This window comes from Gopherus evgoodei, chromosome 6, assembly GCF_007399415.2.
Source record: "Gopherus evgoodei ecotype Sinaloan lineage chromosome 6, rGopEvg1_v1.p, whole genome shotgun sequence".
Lineage (NCBI taxonomy): Eukaryota > Metazoa > Chordata > Testudines > Testudinidae > Gopherus > Gopherus evgoodei.
Genome location: NC_044327.1, coordinates 41,735,327 through 41,749,145, shown reverse-complemented (window position 1 = coordinate 41,749,145; position 13,819 = coordinate 41,735,327). Strand labels below are relative to the sequence as shown.

Sequence of the window (13,819 nt, the reverse complement as noted above, 5' to 3'; positions counted from 1 at the left end):
GATTTTCCATTGTCTTCTCCACTTTGCCATTGATAGGGGATCAGCCTTGACCAGTCCTTTTCAATTACCCATTCAAGGTTCAAACAGCTAGACAGTACACACACGCAGGCACCTATGTCTCCTAGCCTGTCCTGAGAGCAAGCTTAGGCCTTTTTCCCCTCATGCAAAATATGGGTAGACACTAGACAGCTGAGTAGACCAGCTAATCAATAACAGTAATTGATATTCCATGTAGTTGCAGAAGTAAGTGAATGTAATGCTGAAAAAAGAGATGATATAGTTCCCCATAAACTGGATCAGATCCCTGTAGATATTATGCATGATTTGGCAAAGTTTTGTGTAAGTTTTAAAGTATAAGTTACAAACAATACACATAAAAGGCCAAACACACACAGTGTTTATCTTAGAAACTAGAGAGAATGTTAGATAAACCATGTGTTTTATGATCGCTATGAAAGACATTTACTTTTATTTACCTTTTGGTGTGTTGTTTTACTGATGAAAGTGACAGACACAGATGAGATTAGCTATAAAAATGGGACTGCAGGAGTTACTGATAATTTCCTAGTTCTTTTGTCTTTAGCACTTTCCAGGCATCTGTTGCTTTATGTTTGAATGTTAACTTGATTTGAATGCAATTTCTTGCATCTGTATAGTCCATACAGTTTACATGAGGGCATTGTTAAGTGATGCTGCTGAGGTGTGAGGGCCTGAGTCTTAGTCACCCTCGGGTCTTTTTATGCCAATGTGGCAACATAAAGGAGTGGAAGTGGCCCCTGTGCAAAGGACCTCCTTGGCTAGCATAGAGGTGGTAGAAGGGCCCTGCTCTGAGCCAATAGCATGGGGGCATGTTCGGAATAGCCTAAGGGCAAAGGGGTGAGGCACAGTCAGGGCTGGGGTAGAGTGAGAGCACATGGTGCTATGACTATTCTTTGATTTAAAAAACCCTAAGGGACCAAGAGAAACAATACATAATTTACAGCAGCCTTAAGTCTTCTCTAACTTACAACAAAGGAATGCCTCTCTGGCCGCCAAAGGCTCCATAGTAACGGTTGGCTGGGCAGATCTCTAGGGCAGTTGAGGAGAGTGAAGAGGAGTCCAAACCATCTTTTTTCTCTCCCAGTCCTGGCCTACTCTAAGTTCCACCAGCTGTAACAGTGCCACGGAGATCACTGCAGCTGCCAGGGATCAGGTGAGGCAGACTGCAGTCCACTCCACCCCCACCCTCTCCTGCCATAGCACTCCCGCTATGTGGGGACAGGGCTATACTACCAGCCAATTGCTTTGATCAGGAGAATCCTCAGATGCTCCTTATGGCAGCTTTGTGGTTGCTTTGCAGTGCTAAGCAGCTGTAAGTGGGGCTGAGAGCCTGTCTCAGGGAATAAAAAGTCTGCTTGAAGCCTTCTTAGCCTGTGCCACAAGCACAGGGAAGGGTGAGTGTGAATGGATCCCTAAGTATCTTCTGCTGATAAATATTTAGCAGGCTTGCAAAATATTAATATAATAGTACATTACACTTCACCACCACAAGCTGCAGTGCTCTGTGGCTGCGATTGCAGCCTCAGATTGCACCTGCATCATCCCCTATACAGGGATTTGGCCCAAGGTTCCGTTTAGTCACAGATCTCCTAATCAGAGTTGCCTTGTGTGTACTGCTTCTACCTGTTTTGCTGCTTATTAGGTCTTCTGTGCCTATGGCAAAAGTAGGCAGTAGATGCACTTTGGAAATCTTCATCTGCAGGAGATGGCTGTAGCTCCATTAGCACCAGGGGAAGGTATGGCCTTATTGTAGTTTTCCTGTTAATGACAGCAGCTAAGCTAAGGGGCTGGCTCTTCATCACCTTGCATGAGGTGTAGGCATTTGCACCTGTGCAAAGGAGGTAGCACATTTTACATTCACTTTGCACAGGTGTAAAAGACTGTACAATGTGTAGGGCAGTGGAGAACCTTAACAACAGGATAGTTCCAAAGCTAAAATACTTTCCCCCCCCAAACCCAGCTTTGGTCATTTTCCTATTGTGCTTGTTTGCTTTTTAAGGATGCAGTTATTTCTGAAAGCATACTTAATCTTCTTTTATATTCCAGCCTCAGTACAGCACTCCACTGGCAAAGTACACTGCAAGGTTCATGTTTCTACATGTAAATTTAGTAGGAGGGATTTTACAAACACAAAAGAAGCCAATGCATTCCCTGAACACTGTTTCAATGTTTGTATCTGTGGCTAGCTTTAAATAGCTGCATGTATGTGCCTGTCATTCGATCCAAAAGGATGTGAAATTTAGTATATGGCTGGCTTTCTAGTATCTGGGTTTTCAGTGCTTGAGGGTAAATTGTGCAGTTTGCCAGATCCTATCTCAGATCTCACCATTAAGCTTATGCATATTCGTGACTCTACATTGTACTTGATTTTTGCATGAGTGCACAGGAATGCAACTCCAGAAATTATTTACTAAGTGGAATGTAATTCCTGTCAGTCTTCCTATCTTTAAAGGAGTACTGTCAATATTTTTGCTTCCCTCCCCCACCCTACAAAAAAAAGTTTGACTACTATAAAGTTCTGGAGGAAAGTCCTCCAGATTCTTATGATCTAGAGTTAATCTACAACTCACTATTGAAACATTGAAGAGAAAATTTCAGTCCCCAGTGCTCCAAGCCCCTAGAAAGGTGAAAAACCCATCAAACACTGAACTTTATAATCCATGTGCATTATTTAACTGTATGGAGAGGTTCAGTCCCTACATAAAGTTCCACTTTTGCTTGGCATCTCTTGTCAGTTGTCTGACAAGAGGAGCATCTACATTCTAACGTTTTTTGTTTTAGTGTGCACAGGACAATGTGAGTTTAAGGAATCCTATTAAAACCCAGACTGTGACTTGTAGACAGTTTGGTTTAGTAGGGAGGCAGTTATTTCTAAAACAATGTGTATATTCACTGGACTCTGGAAATTAAGATGGCCATGTATTCTTTCCCTTTAAATTGTTTTGGAACATTTTAAGAAGAACTCTGCATTTGCTCTGAATGTACAATGAGTTCTTATCCTAGGAATTAACACTAACAATGGTTAGAATCTTCACAGGATTTGTGTTTTTTTTCCCAGTATTTTATTCCCATCTTTACATTCACTGTTTCTTTTCACTATCAAGCTGTGAAAAAGTTCACTGTCACCTTGATCTTTTTCCTACCATTCTTGCTCTTTAACAAATATTGGTATTTTGGAATTCTCTGATTAAAATGTACATTTTCACCCAGACCCCAAGCTGACAGGTATCTTTATGCAGAGACATGTTGAGTTTGTATAACTGATAAACATCCTTAGTGAAGCCAGCTTAATTCATCATGCTCATCAAGCTGTTGTTCATCTTTCTAGAACAGGATTTTCCAAACTTTATCCCAGCTTTAGATCCACAAGTGGACTCTGATATCAACAAATAAGGAACCCTGTATTGGTTATTTAGGATTCAATAATGAATATTCAGTTCTAGCCTCTGACCAAAGTCCAAATAAAAAAAAAATCAACAAAAGAACAGATTCCTCATTTCCTTTTTTCCATAGATCTGTGGGACCCTGCCCTGGAAGAAGATGCTGCTGGATTAGCTTTGCAGTATGAGAAACACATGCCCCACATATCACTCTGAGATCTATAGCAACATTGTGTGGATGAGGGTGAGAAGGAGCAGATTAGGCCACATTTGCCTCATGTGGGATTCTTGCACTTTCCTGTGAAGCATCTGCGGCTGGTCACCCTCAGAGACAAGAACTGCACTAGATGGATCATGGGAATGAACCAGTCTGGCAAGTCTAATGTTCTTAAGAGCTGACAAATCCTGATGGAAGCCCCCAACAGCAGACAGTCTGCATGGGGGACGATTACACTGGTAGAAAATTGCCACAACCTCCTCTGTCCTGCTGGAAATCTGCCAGGGACCAGCCCCACCCAAATAAAGGCAGATGGAATGCCTTGGCAGATGGTATGGCCAAGGCTAGTGGGAAAGGTCCAATTTGCCATGTTCCCTCAGGAGTTTCTGCAGGGAGCAATCCTTTGGGTCTCCCAGAGGAACTTAAGGATGCCTCACACTAGCTGAAGGAAGGAGAGCAGGCAGTAGGAGTGAATCTTTCCATCCGTGTCAGTCTGGCCTAGGGAGATGCCCCTTGCACCTCTTTATGTCATGGGAATGAATGGAGCCCCAGATGCAGTGGTACTGAGTATCTGCAGATTCTCTGTTACCATTCCAGTAAATCACTGAAGTGTGCACATTATTTATTGTTTCTCCTCTATGTGCTACTGCACAATCCTCTCTGGTCCTCTTTGGGACTCATGAGTGAATCTCAATGTTCTTCCTCATTATTTAAATGGTGCCGCTAGGAAGAGGTGTTTTCCTAATTGTAGATACTACCCAGAGTTCTATTGTGTCCCACAGAGGGTTTGAAAATATCCTTGTTTCCTCCCCAGTCTACATCCCCTCCCCAAAGCCCTTACACGCAGTGGCTGTCTTCCAGCAAACCAAAGGACACTACTGCAGAGCCCAGCTGGATCACTAGTAAGCTGTGTGAGGCAGGACACCCTGTCTATGCCCTGAAAGGCGCTGAGTTCACTGGCTTGCAGTGCTGCTAAACACTCTGTGCCAGAGGATCATCAAGGGAAGCTGTCTCTCCCATGTTTATCATTAAGGAGTCTTTTCCTCAGTCTTTCTACTTCCCCTTCCGTGTAGATTTACAGAGGATAAGTGACTACCATGCCCTGCTCTGAGGGTAATGTCAGTACAGCAGTGTACAGTAGCAGGGTGTAAATTGGGTAGCAGGTGAATGCAAGTGGGGAACATGCTGTTGGCAAGAGAAATGTAGAGCTCTCTAATCCCAGGCAGAGACAAGCTGGACTGGAAGGTGAACTGCAAAGCTACACTGAGAACTGAGCTAAGATCAACTTCATAACAACAGTAATAGGGTGTGTTAATTAGTTCTATTCACCTGGTTGAGGGGCCAGTCAGCAGTTAAATAAGGATTAGCTTACCTTTCTAAAACAATTCCCTCCCTCCCTGAAATACTCCGAGCAATTGGGTTACTGACAACATGGCACAATGAATCCATCTGTGACATCATGAGCTGCGATTAGAGTTCTAGTACCCCTGCCACCACAGATGGCTGCAATCTGGAACATCACCAGGACAGCAGCACCTGCCAGGAGGAGAGAAGTTTGAAAGTAAACTAAAAGTGGAAACAGCAGGAATATCAGGTCCTTCCTTCCCTGTTTTTTGGTAGAGGAATGCTTGGGCAGCGTGAAAACTTATATGGGAGGATGAAAACACAATTATCTGCAACTCTGTGCTGCAGGTTTCCCAGCCCTCAACTGAGAGGCGGAGAAGTGGAGTGAGGGAGAGAGACTGAGAGAGTATCAGTTATGGGTTCCAGTTCTCCATTCCTCATGAGCTCCACACCACTCAGCTTAAAAACAAAGGGGAAAGGATGCAATGGTGGCTTGAAGTCAACTTCACACTTCTCGTTTGGGACCCACTGGGGTGTTTGTCTGGTATCTAGTGTACATTAGAGATGCCCCAACAGGCTGTCCTAGCAGCAAAAAATAACCAGAGCGCAGCAGTGCTCTGGTCATGCTGTCTCCACCTGGCCACATCCCCAGTAAATTCCCTACCTCAATGGCTTCAAATGGGAGTGATGCAAAGATATTTCATTGGCTCTGTGCTACCCAGAAACTTCATACACTCGGGGTAACAGACTAGAGATTCGGGCTCATAGACTCATGGCTACATTTGGAATTTCAAAGCGCTGCCCCGGCAGCACTGCGGGAGCGCTGCCGTGGCAGCGCTTTGAAGTGTGAGTGTAGTCAGAGCGGCAGCCCTGGGAGAGAGCTCTCCCAGCGCTGCATGTAAACCACATCCCTTACGGGTGTAGCGTGCAGCGCTGGGAGCCGCGCTCCCAGTGCAGCTACCCTGATTACACTGACGCTTTACAGCGCTGTATCTTGCAGCGCTCAGGGGGGTGTTTTTTCACACCCCAGTTGCAGCGCTGTAAAGTGTGAGTGTAGCCAATGTTGTCCCCTCCTCCTACAATGGAATGATTGGAAATCTACCCGCAGGATATCAGCCTATTTTGCTGTTGATTTTGCATGTCAGTTCTGCAGTCTTTAAGGAATCTTCCAGCAAAACAGGGAAGTCAGGACCTGCTATTTCCAATTTATTTTAATGAGAGGCTTTCTTCACACATCATAAAGGGCATTTTTTTCTTTCCAGTCTCTCTTAAGGTAAATTAATCCTTATTTTGGTATGGAATGCCACATGCAGCTTGGTAAGTGGGGTGCATTCAGCACATAAATCTGGCCTTAACTCAGATGTCATTGTGTTGCAGTCTTTGTTTGAATGAACCTGGAGACTGGGCTACATTCTTTCCACTCCCCACCCTTGAGACGATCCCCAGAACAGTGCTGAGCTGCGTTGATGGGCCAACATGCGGAACCTGGGATGCTGCTTCCCCCCCGCAATATATTCAGTGGAACGGGAACTGTAGTTTCCAGGGCTTTCAGTCCAGCTATTTTCATGGGCACTAAAGCACAGTTTTTAAAAGGAAGCCTGAAGCAAGTCACTCTTCTAAGCATCAGGTGTATAACAGTCATGAAAACCACGTAATGGACTCTCTGAGTACGAGTACATGTACACCTCCCGCCCCAAGAGTAAATCCCTGCCCCATTGAAGTCAATGGCAGAACTCCCCTTTGATTTCACTGGGGTCAGGATTTTACCCTAAATGATTTTTTTAAAAGAGAATGAAAAGTTAGTTACTAGTCAAGCTTTGTTTCAAGGAGACACGGGTAAAATACAAGGCATCCTAACACAACTCTCAGTTTTTACTGAAACTTACACTTTATTGCAAAATGGAATATCAGAACTCAATACTTTTACAATTTACACAGTTCAGCTCTTAAATATGCACATCGTGTTTCATTTTTGCAAGGGATGACGTGCACATTGGAAACCCTTACTGACACTGGTGAGCAATCAGATTATGCGTGGAATTAACAGCTCACCAATGTGAGCAAGGGATTCAAAATCTAGCCCTTATTCACTATTGTAGATTTTCCGAAGTATTTCTTCGACTAATAGACCTATTGTACAGGACCACACAATATGGAACACTTAGACACTCAAAACACAGTGCATACAAATCAAGCAGTATGCAGCATATTTGTAGGTTTCCCATTTTTTGGTTACCTGAGGTTTTTGTTAGCTAGCTGTAAATGATAAACATCTTGAGAATAGTGAAGCTGGATTGTGGGGTGAGAGGGAGGGAGTGGAGTCAGTGGATTGTGATCTTGAAGATACTTTGATCATCTTTCAGAAAAGGGTGTTAAAAACAATAATAAAAAGCACAATGTTGTGGCATGCCAAGAATCCATAGTTACCAGGCTGTGGGAAGTTAACCTTCTGTTTAGTTTGTAAATGTTTCAAAGCAATTTAATTAAAGGAAAGGCACTCTCAGGAGGCATCTGTTGGCTTTTAATTTAATAGACTGTTTACTTACGTACTTCAGATGCTTTGGCTTCAAGATGCACGGAGCACCTACTCCTGAAATACTGAATTTTGCCGGGAGTGGGGGTGGGGCGGGGAAATAGTCTTACAGCCAAAGAGTTTGTTTTTATACATCAGTACAAATACCAGTGTTTATTTAACCCATTCCTTTTCCTATCTTGGTGTGAATCTCTGGATTTGCCACAAATAACTTCAGAAACACTCCTTAAACTTTTATATATTTGTGCTCTGCTGTTGATATAACTGCTGGGGGGATGTACACATTTTCAGAATGGGAAGATTGGAGATGCCCATGAAGGGTCAAAATACTTTCAGTTCTTCTATGAAATTAAAAACAAAGGAACCAGCAATCCATCAGCCTGACTATCATTTATGCTCACACTGCAAAGCAGTGTGCAGAATCCTTACGTTTTAAAGAAATTCCCCTGTCCCTTCTGAAATGCTTTGGCCGGGTACGACTCTGAAAACAAAGTATGAGGGAGAAACCTTGGTTTATTATTTTTAAAAACTCGTATTTTATTCACAGAGCAGACAGCCTTTTATTTAAAGTATTTTTTCTATTTCACATAATCATGTTAATCTTTTACTAAAAAATTACCAAGATGATGTAAAACTGAATTATACCATTAAATCCTGATGTTTTAAAAAGCAGCACTACTGTTTCCATAGAACTTAATTTAAAAGAATAAGAATTAAGGGAATCCATGTAGTCAGCAGGACTGAGTGTGTGGATTTGGGAGATGGAAGTTCCTGCATTCAAATCTTGGTTTTGACATTGTCTCACTAGGTGCATTGGACAAGTTACTGTATATTGCTCTCTCTCTCTCTCTGTCTTACCCAAGAATGATAATACTTGCTTATTTCATAGATGTGTTGTGAAGATCAATAGTTAATGTTTGTACAGGGCTCTGAATGTGCAAAGCACTATTTATTTATTATAAATATTTAAGTGCTAATTATGATGATGTCTTAAAACTTCACAAAGATGAAATGCATTGTGGGCAATCCTCACAGTGCACTCCTGGAGTTCCTCTCTTTTCAGAGCTCTCTAAAAGAGCACTGTGTACTTAAGAGTTGCATCACTTATAGTTTAGCTCTGTACTGTTAATGTCAATTTTAACATGACACTGGTTAAAAAAATCTTAGTCTCACAGAGAAGTAGCTCACATATTTAACTAAGACAATTGTAAAAAGATCTATCTTTGAGGATAGGCAAGTTATGCAGAAATTACTGCTTGCTGTTTCTTGTCTTTGAAGCTTCACTGTGAGAAGCCTTGTAAGAAAAAGTCCTTTCTATTTTAAAAAATGTACATAGATTGCTATGATATAGGGAGTATAAGTGAGCAAAGTTGACTGTAAACATTATACATCTTTCCTAGGGCTTCAATTCAGTAAAGCATTTACACACATTTAAATTCTTCCCTGTTTAGAACAGCATTTAAGTATGCATTCAACATTCAGACTGTGTGGCAGTCCTGTGGGCCATGCTTAAGTGCTGTCCAGAACAGGAACCTATATGGGCAACATTCTCCAGGGCCCATTAGGCATAGTGGATTGATTCTCTTGACACTTCGGTCAAACCCCAGGAACTTGTCTCTTTGTAAATAGTGATTGGCCCCTGCACAATAAAATCAATTATTCAATTATCTATCCTTCATAATTCTCTGAACAATATTTTACAATAAATACAAAAGCAGCCTAAGTCAACCCCCTTTTCAGCCTCTTTCCCGCTCAATCCCCATTTTTCTTTGGTCCTGTACATTTCGTTGAACACTCAGTGCGAACGGCTGAGAATGTGTACATGTTACATTGTGAGAAGAGTTTCCCAGTTTGCATAGCATTGGAGTATCCTCTCCTAGCTGATCCACAGCAAATGGATCTTTCTTTTCTGAAGCAGACAGTCCTTAGATGTTCTGTGAAGAGTGGGCTTCGTATTTCTTAAAACTAGAGTTACGAAAAGAATCCCTGAAATGGAATAAATTTAGAAATAAAACATGGGATTGTCAATCACACAATGGGATATTTTAATACCTGATAGACATATTTTACTCTTTTTCCTTGACGCAAATAAGTGGTGTTGGAAAGAACAACATATTAATAAGTATAAAGCATCCCACAGTTTATATATCTGGATCCTGGGTTTGCAACATGCAGCCCTGAAGTGAAATGATCACACTTATTTTATGATCAATAAACACTAGGTGCTGGAATATATGTATTTTTTTTCTCATGTAGCTTGGGAAACGCCACAGGCTTCAAATAATGAGGAGCTGGCGGGACATTTAATCACCCGTTTCTAAACTGATTCTTATATTAGTGTAAAAATTCTATCCATCCTTCACCTTGCGGTACAGCAGCTTGAGCAGCACAATTAATGCTTTATTCTATCTAATTTTGGGGCTGTACCTCAGAAGCAGAGGGAAGAACTGTCTCACATTTCACAAATAAAGAGGCACTATTTTTGTTAGCATACGAACGGCATCCATTGCCCTAGTTGTACCTTGTTGTACTGTGGACTTTCACTAGAGGCTTGTACAGCTCTGGGATTTTCCTCTCAATCATCGGCCTAAGGTTCTCTTTCAGCTTGCTATAGTTCTTTTTGAGTTCCTGCTGATACTCCCGCTGATCTGCAGTAATAAGGCGCTTGTTTTTCTCCACTGCTTCACCACATCTGTTCTCAAAATAAAGATTAAAAAACACATTGGTTAATTCCAACAAACACTTAAAAAATGTATTATGGTGAGTTTGTGTTAGATAAAGCAAGATTTCAGTCTGTCCAATTATTTGCTGCCAGACTCACACAGTCCTCTGGTTATGAGTTTACCACTTATTAGATATCAAAAATACATGAAGGAAATAAACACATTTCAATGACCATTGTGACACCAGATTAAATTTGTACTGGAGTAAATGGACACATCTTCACTGGAAGTCAGTAAAGTTGCCCTTATACATAACTCGCATCTCAATGTGCATGCACACATGACTAGATGGTTATATATTTGACTGTAAGCATGCAGAATAAGATTTCTATGCATATCCGGCAGTACACTCTCAAAGCAAGCATGCATATCTGCATACATGCAAATGTTCCTGCCTCCCAGAGCTGGTTGAAAAGTTTAATAATAATAATTGGAGATATGCCTATATCTCCCAGAACTGGAAGGGACCTCAAAAGGTCATTGAGTCCAGCCCTCTGCCTTCACTAGCAGGACCAAGTGCTGATTTTTGTCCCAGCTCCCTAAGGATTGAACTCACAACCCTGGGTTTAGCAGGCCAATGCGCAAACCACTGAGCTAACCCTCCTGTCATGGAACAGTTTTCTGCCAGAAAATGCTGAGTCAACAAAATTGAGACAGGACTGTCTCACTTTAAACAAAATTTGACAAAAAAGATAACAAAGCACTTTGTTTTGACATTTCCGAAACAAAGTTCTTTGGAATTCTTGTTTTCTGGGAAATTTCAACTTTTCATTCTGATTTGGACTGCAGGGAAACTGAAAGGGAGGAGGGATAGCTCGGTTTGAGCATTGGTCTGCTAAACCCAGGGTTGTGAATTCAATCCTTGACAGGGCCACTTAGGGATCAGGGCAAAAATCTGTCTTGGGATTGGTCCTGCTTTGAGCAGGGGGTTGGACTAGATAACCTCCTGAAGGTCCCTTCTAACCCTGAGATTCTATGAAAATGTTGGAATTTCCCACTGAATGGAAATTCTGAGTTTCCATTGACTAATACATGTATACATAGGCACAGGAACCATGGGTGTGGGGGGTTCTGCAGGATCCTCAGGTTTTACACGAGGCTCCATTCCCATCCCCACATTCCGGGTCCCTGCTGCCAACCCTGCACCCAGAGCTCTGCAACCTGGGCCCCAGCCTCAGCCCCCTTATCCATGCCCTCCTCTCCCACAGCCCCAGCCCTGCAGGGGGCACAGAAAGGGGTGAGGGCACAGCATCCTCACTCTAAAAAGTGTTCCAGCACCACTGCCTATATATGGTGTGAAAATCTAGTTCCTGATGTTTAATGCATTGTTTTGTATTATGAATGACATTAACATGGCTACAGTTCCACACTCCAGCTTCAACAGATCTTCAATTAGTTTTCCTTTCACTCACCTCATTATAAATTCTTTGAAGCATAATCTCAGCTTGTTGTGATGTCGGTAAAGTTTTGGGTCTGCTGGAATTTCTGCCAGGAACACCTGGGCTACCTCTAGTGGTCCCTTATAGGAATAACACAGTATAATATTACAGAGAACATATTTCCTGCATTAACTGAAAAGGAAGCACAAAACTGATTTATTTGGTTAGAGTGTGTTTGGGTTTTTTTATGTCAGTGCTGGAGTGACAAAAAAAATCATATGTTGACATTGTGGCAGGAAGCTGCCCTTTTAAGGGTCTTCCCTGACTGTGTTGCATTAACCACTGCTTCTTTGCCTTTCTTTTCTTTGCCAGTCCAAGGTTAGGCCAACATATTCTGTTCTGTTCTACTTTTGTCCATCATACCCTATTGCCATTGATTCCTCTATGAAAAGAAAATGGATTATCTCCATCTGGAAAGGAGTGAGCAGGGACTTTCCTACTGCCAAACTATTTTACATGGAAGATGCACAGCTACTAAGTGATGGGCGGCAATACAAAACTCCTAGCATAGACGGTTAAGAACATGAAAATAATGTTTCTTCCACTGTACAAAACTGCACGTTCCTATAAGGAGTTCAATCTAGTGGCGGTTTTGGTGGAAGAAGAATGGGTAGGAAATGAAGGGAGTAGGATCTAATTAGCAGGGGCAATCAATTATTTTTTATCAAGATCAAAATTTCTTGATCAAGGTATAGTCAAGGTCCAGACTCCAGAGAAAATAATACAAAAATAATAACAATAATGATAATAATAAGTAAATAAAAAGATGTTGTGGTCCATTCAAGGCATCTGGTGGTCCAGATTTGGCCTGCAGTCCACCTATTGACTACCCTGGATTAAGGGAACCAAGCTCTGCTGAGGCATGCTTAGGGCCTTGCTTTTTTCCTCTTAGTTTGTCTTCATAACGTTTGGTTTTTGTTAAGGAGTGTGTGTTGTAATAAACTACAATTGAGTGCTGTGGGGGTTTTTTTGGTACTTTCTTACATGCTAAGAGTTCTGGGATTCTGGTGGCCTCCCAACAGAGAGATTTACTCCTTGAGTATTCCCTTAAATTGATGGGATGGTCAGTGCTCTTGTCAAGGAAAAATCTCTCTAAAGATGAGTCAATTCAGTATGAGTAACCGCTTAGAGATTCAAATGCATATCCATACATTAGCTGCACTCTCTGAATCCACTGTAACTGCAAAATTGGGCTGTAAATGTAATGGGAACAGGCTGGTGTTAGAGAGCTAATATTTCTTGCTTCCAGTTGGGGTAAAAAATCCCTGTCTCTTAACATTTTAGCACTTCCGTCTTTGGTCAGAACAAGGAAATGCAAAGATTTACAAAAATAAATCATCGTGGGTAAAAAGTTATCCTGATTGTTCTAAACTTCAGAAAAAAAGTTTTTCCATCCCCAGGGGTTACTCCACAAAGATGAGCAACAATGGGCAGAGTTCAAAGGGGTATCTGCAAGTAATCAGTCTGATTGGAAGTTCTCTCACCAATGCAAGACAAAAAGAGGTAGAAGAAAGCACACTGGGGAAAAAAAGAAACATGCCAAAGGCTGTGCAGAAGATACATTATTTTGCTGAGCTTGACTTTTACCTGATTTACGGTTGCTCCAACAGAACCCTGCAGCACCATCTGGAGCATTTTGGCATCTGGTGGCTCCTGGTTGGTTGCAACAGCCAGTTCTAGTGTCTTCTTCTGCATGTCTTCAATAGCAACTTCAATTGGGGTTAAAATGAACTAATACAACATAAAGATAGATGCATTATTGTCTGAGTAATACTTGTATTACAGTTGTTACAGGCACTGCAGCTGAGTAAAGCTGTTTTTGTGCTGGGTCACAGCCAGAGTGGTCAAGATTAACCTTTTGTGGACCCAGCGTCAAACATATTTGTGGGCCCCCATGTGGTTTTTATGGGTCCCTTCCGAGTGTGGGCCCAGTGTGACGGTGCCATTGGTGCCATAGAAAATGTGCTACTGCAGGGATGGGGATGAAAACATTTATTCAAAAACAAAATAAGATATTTGAAGCCACACTTGATTGTGACCTCCACTCAGCCCACAGAGAACAAACTGGGCTAACATCAATGTACCTGGAATACCCTTGATTTGGTTTGTGTGGGAGGGAGCTATTTGTTAGTTTTGTCCTTTTT

The 13,819-nt window shown here is 41.9% G+C and overlaps 1 protein-coding gene across 1 annotated transcript in view; it reads right to left on the bottom strand.

The window, feature by feature from the left end:
• Nucleotides 1-6,852: 6,852 nt before the first annotated feature.
• Nucleotides 6,853-13,819, bottom strand: part of DOCK8 (dedicator of cytokinesis 8) — a 140,775-nt gene continuing 133,808 nt past the window's right edge. The window contains 4 exon segments of the mRNA XM_030566193.1: nucleotides 6,853-9,499; nucleotides 10,035-10,205; nucleotides 11,649-11,755; nucleotides 13,263-13,406. Coding sequence (XP_030422053.1) covers nucleotides 9,439-9,499; nucleotides 10,035-10,205; nucleotides 11,649-11,755; nucleotides 13,263-13,406 — 483 coding nt within the window. The 3' untranslated portion in view covers nucleotides 6,853-9,438.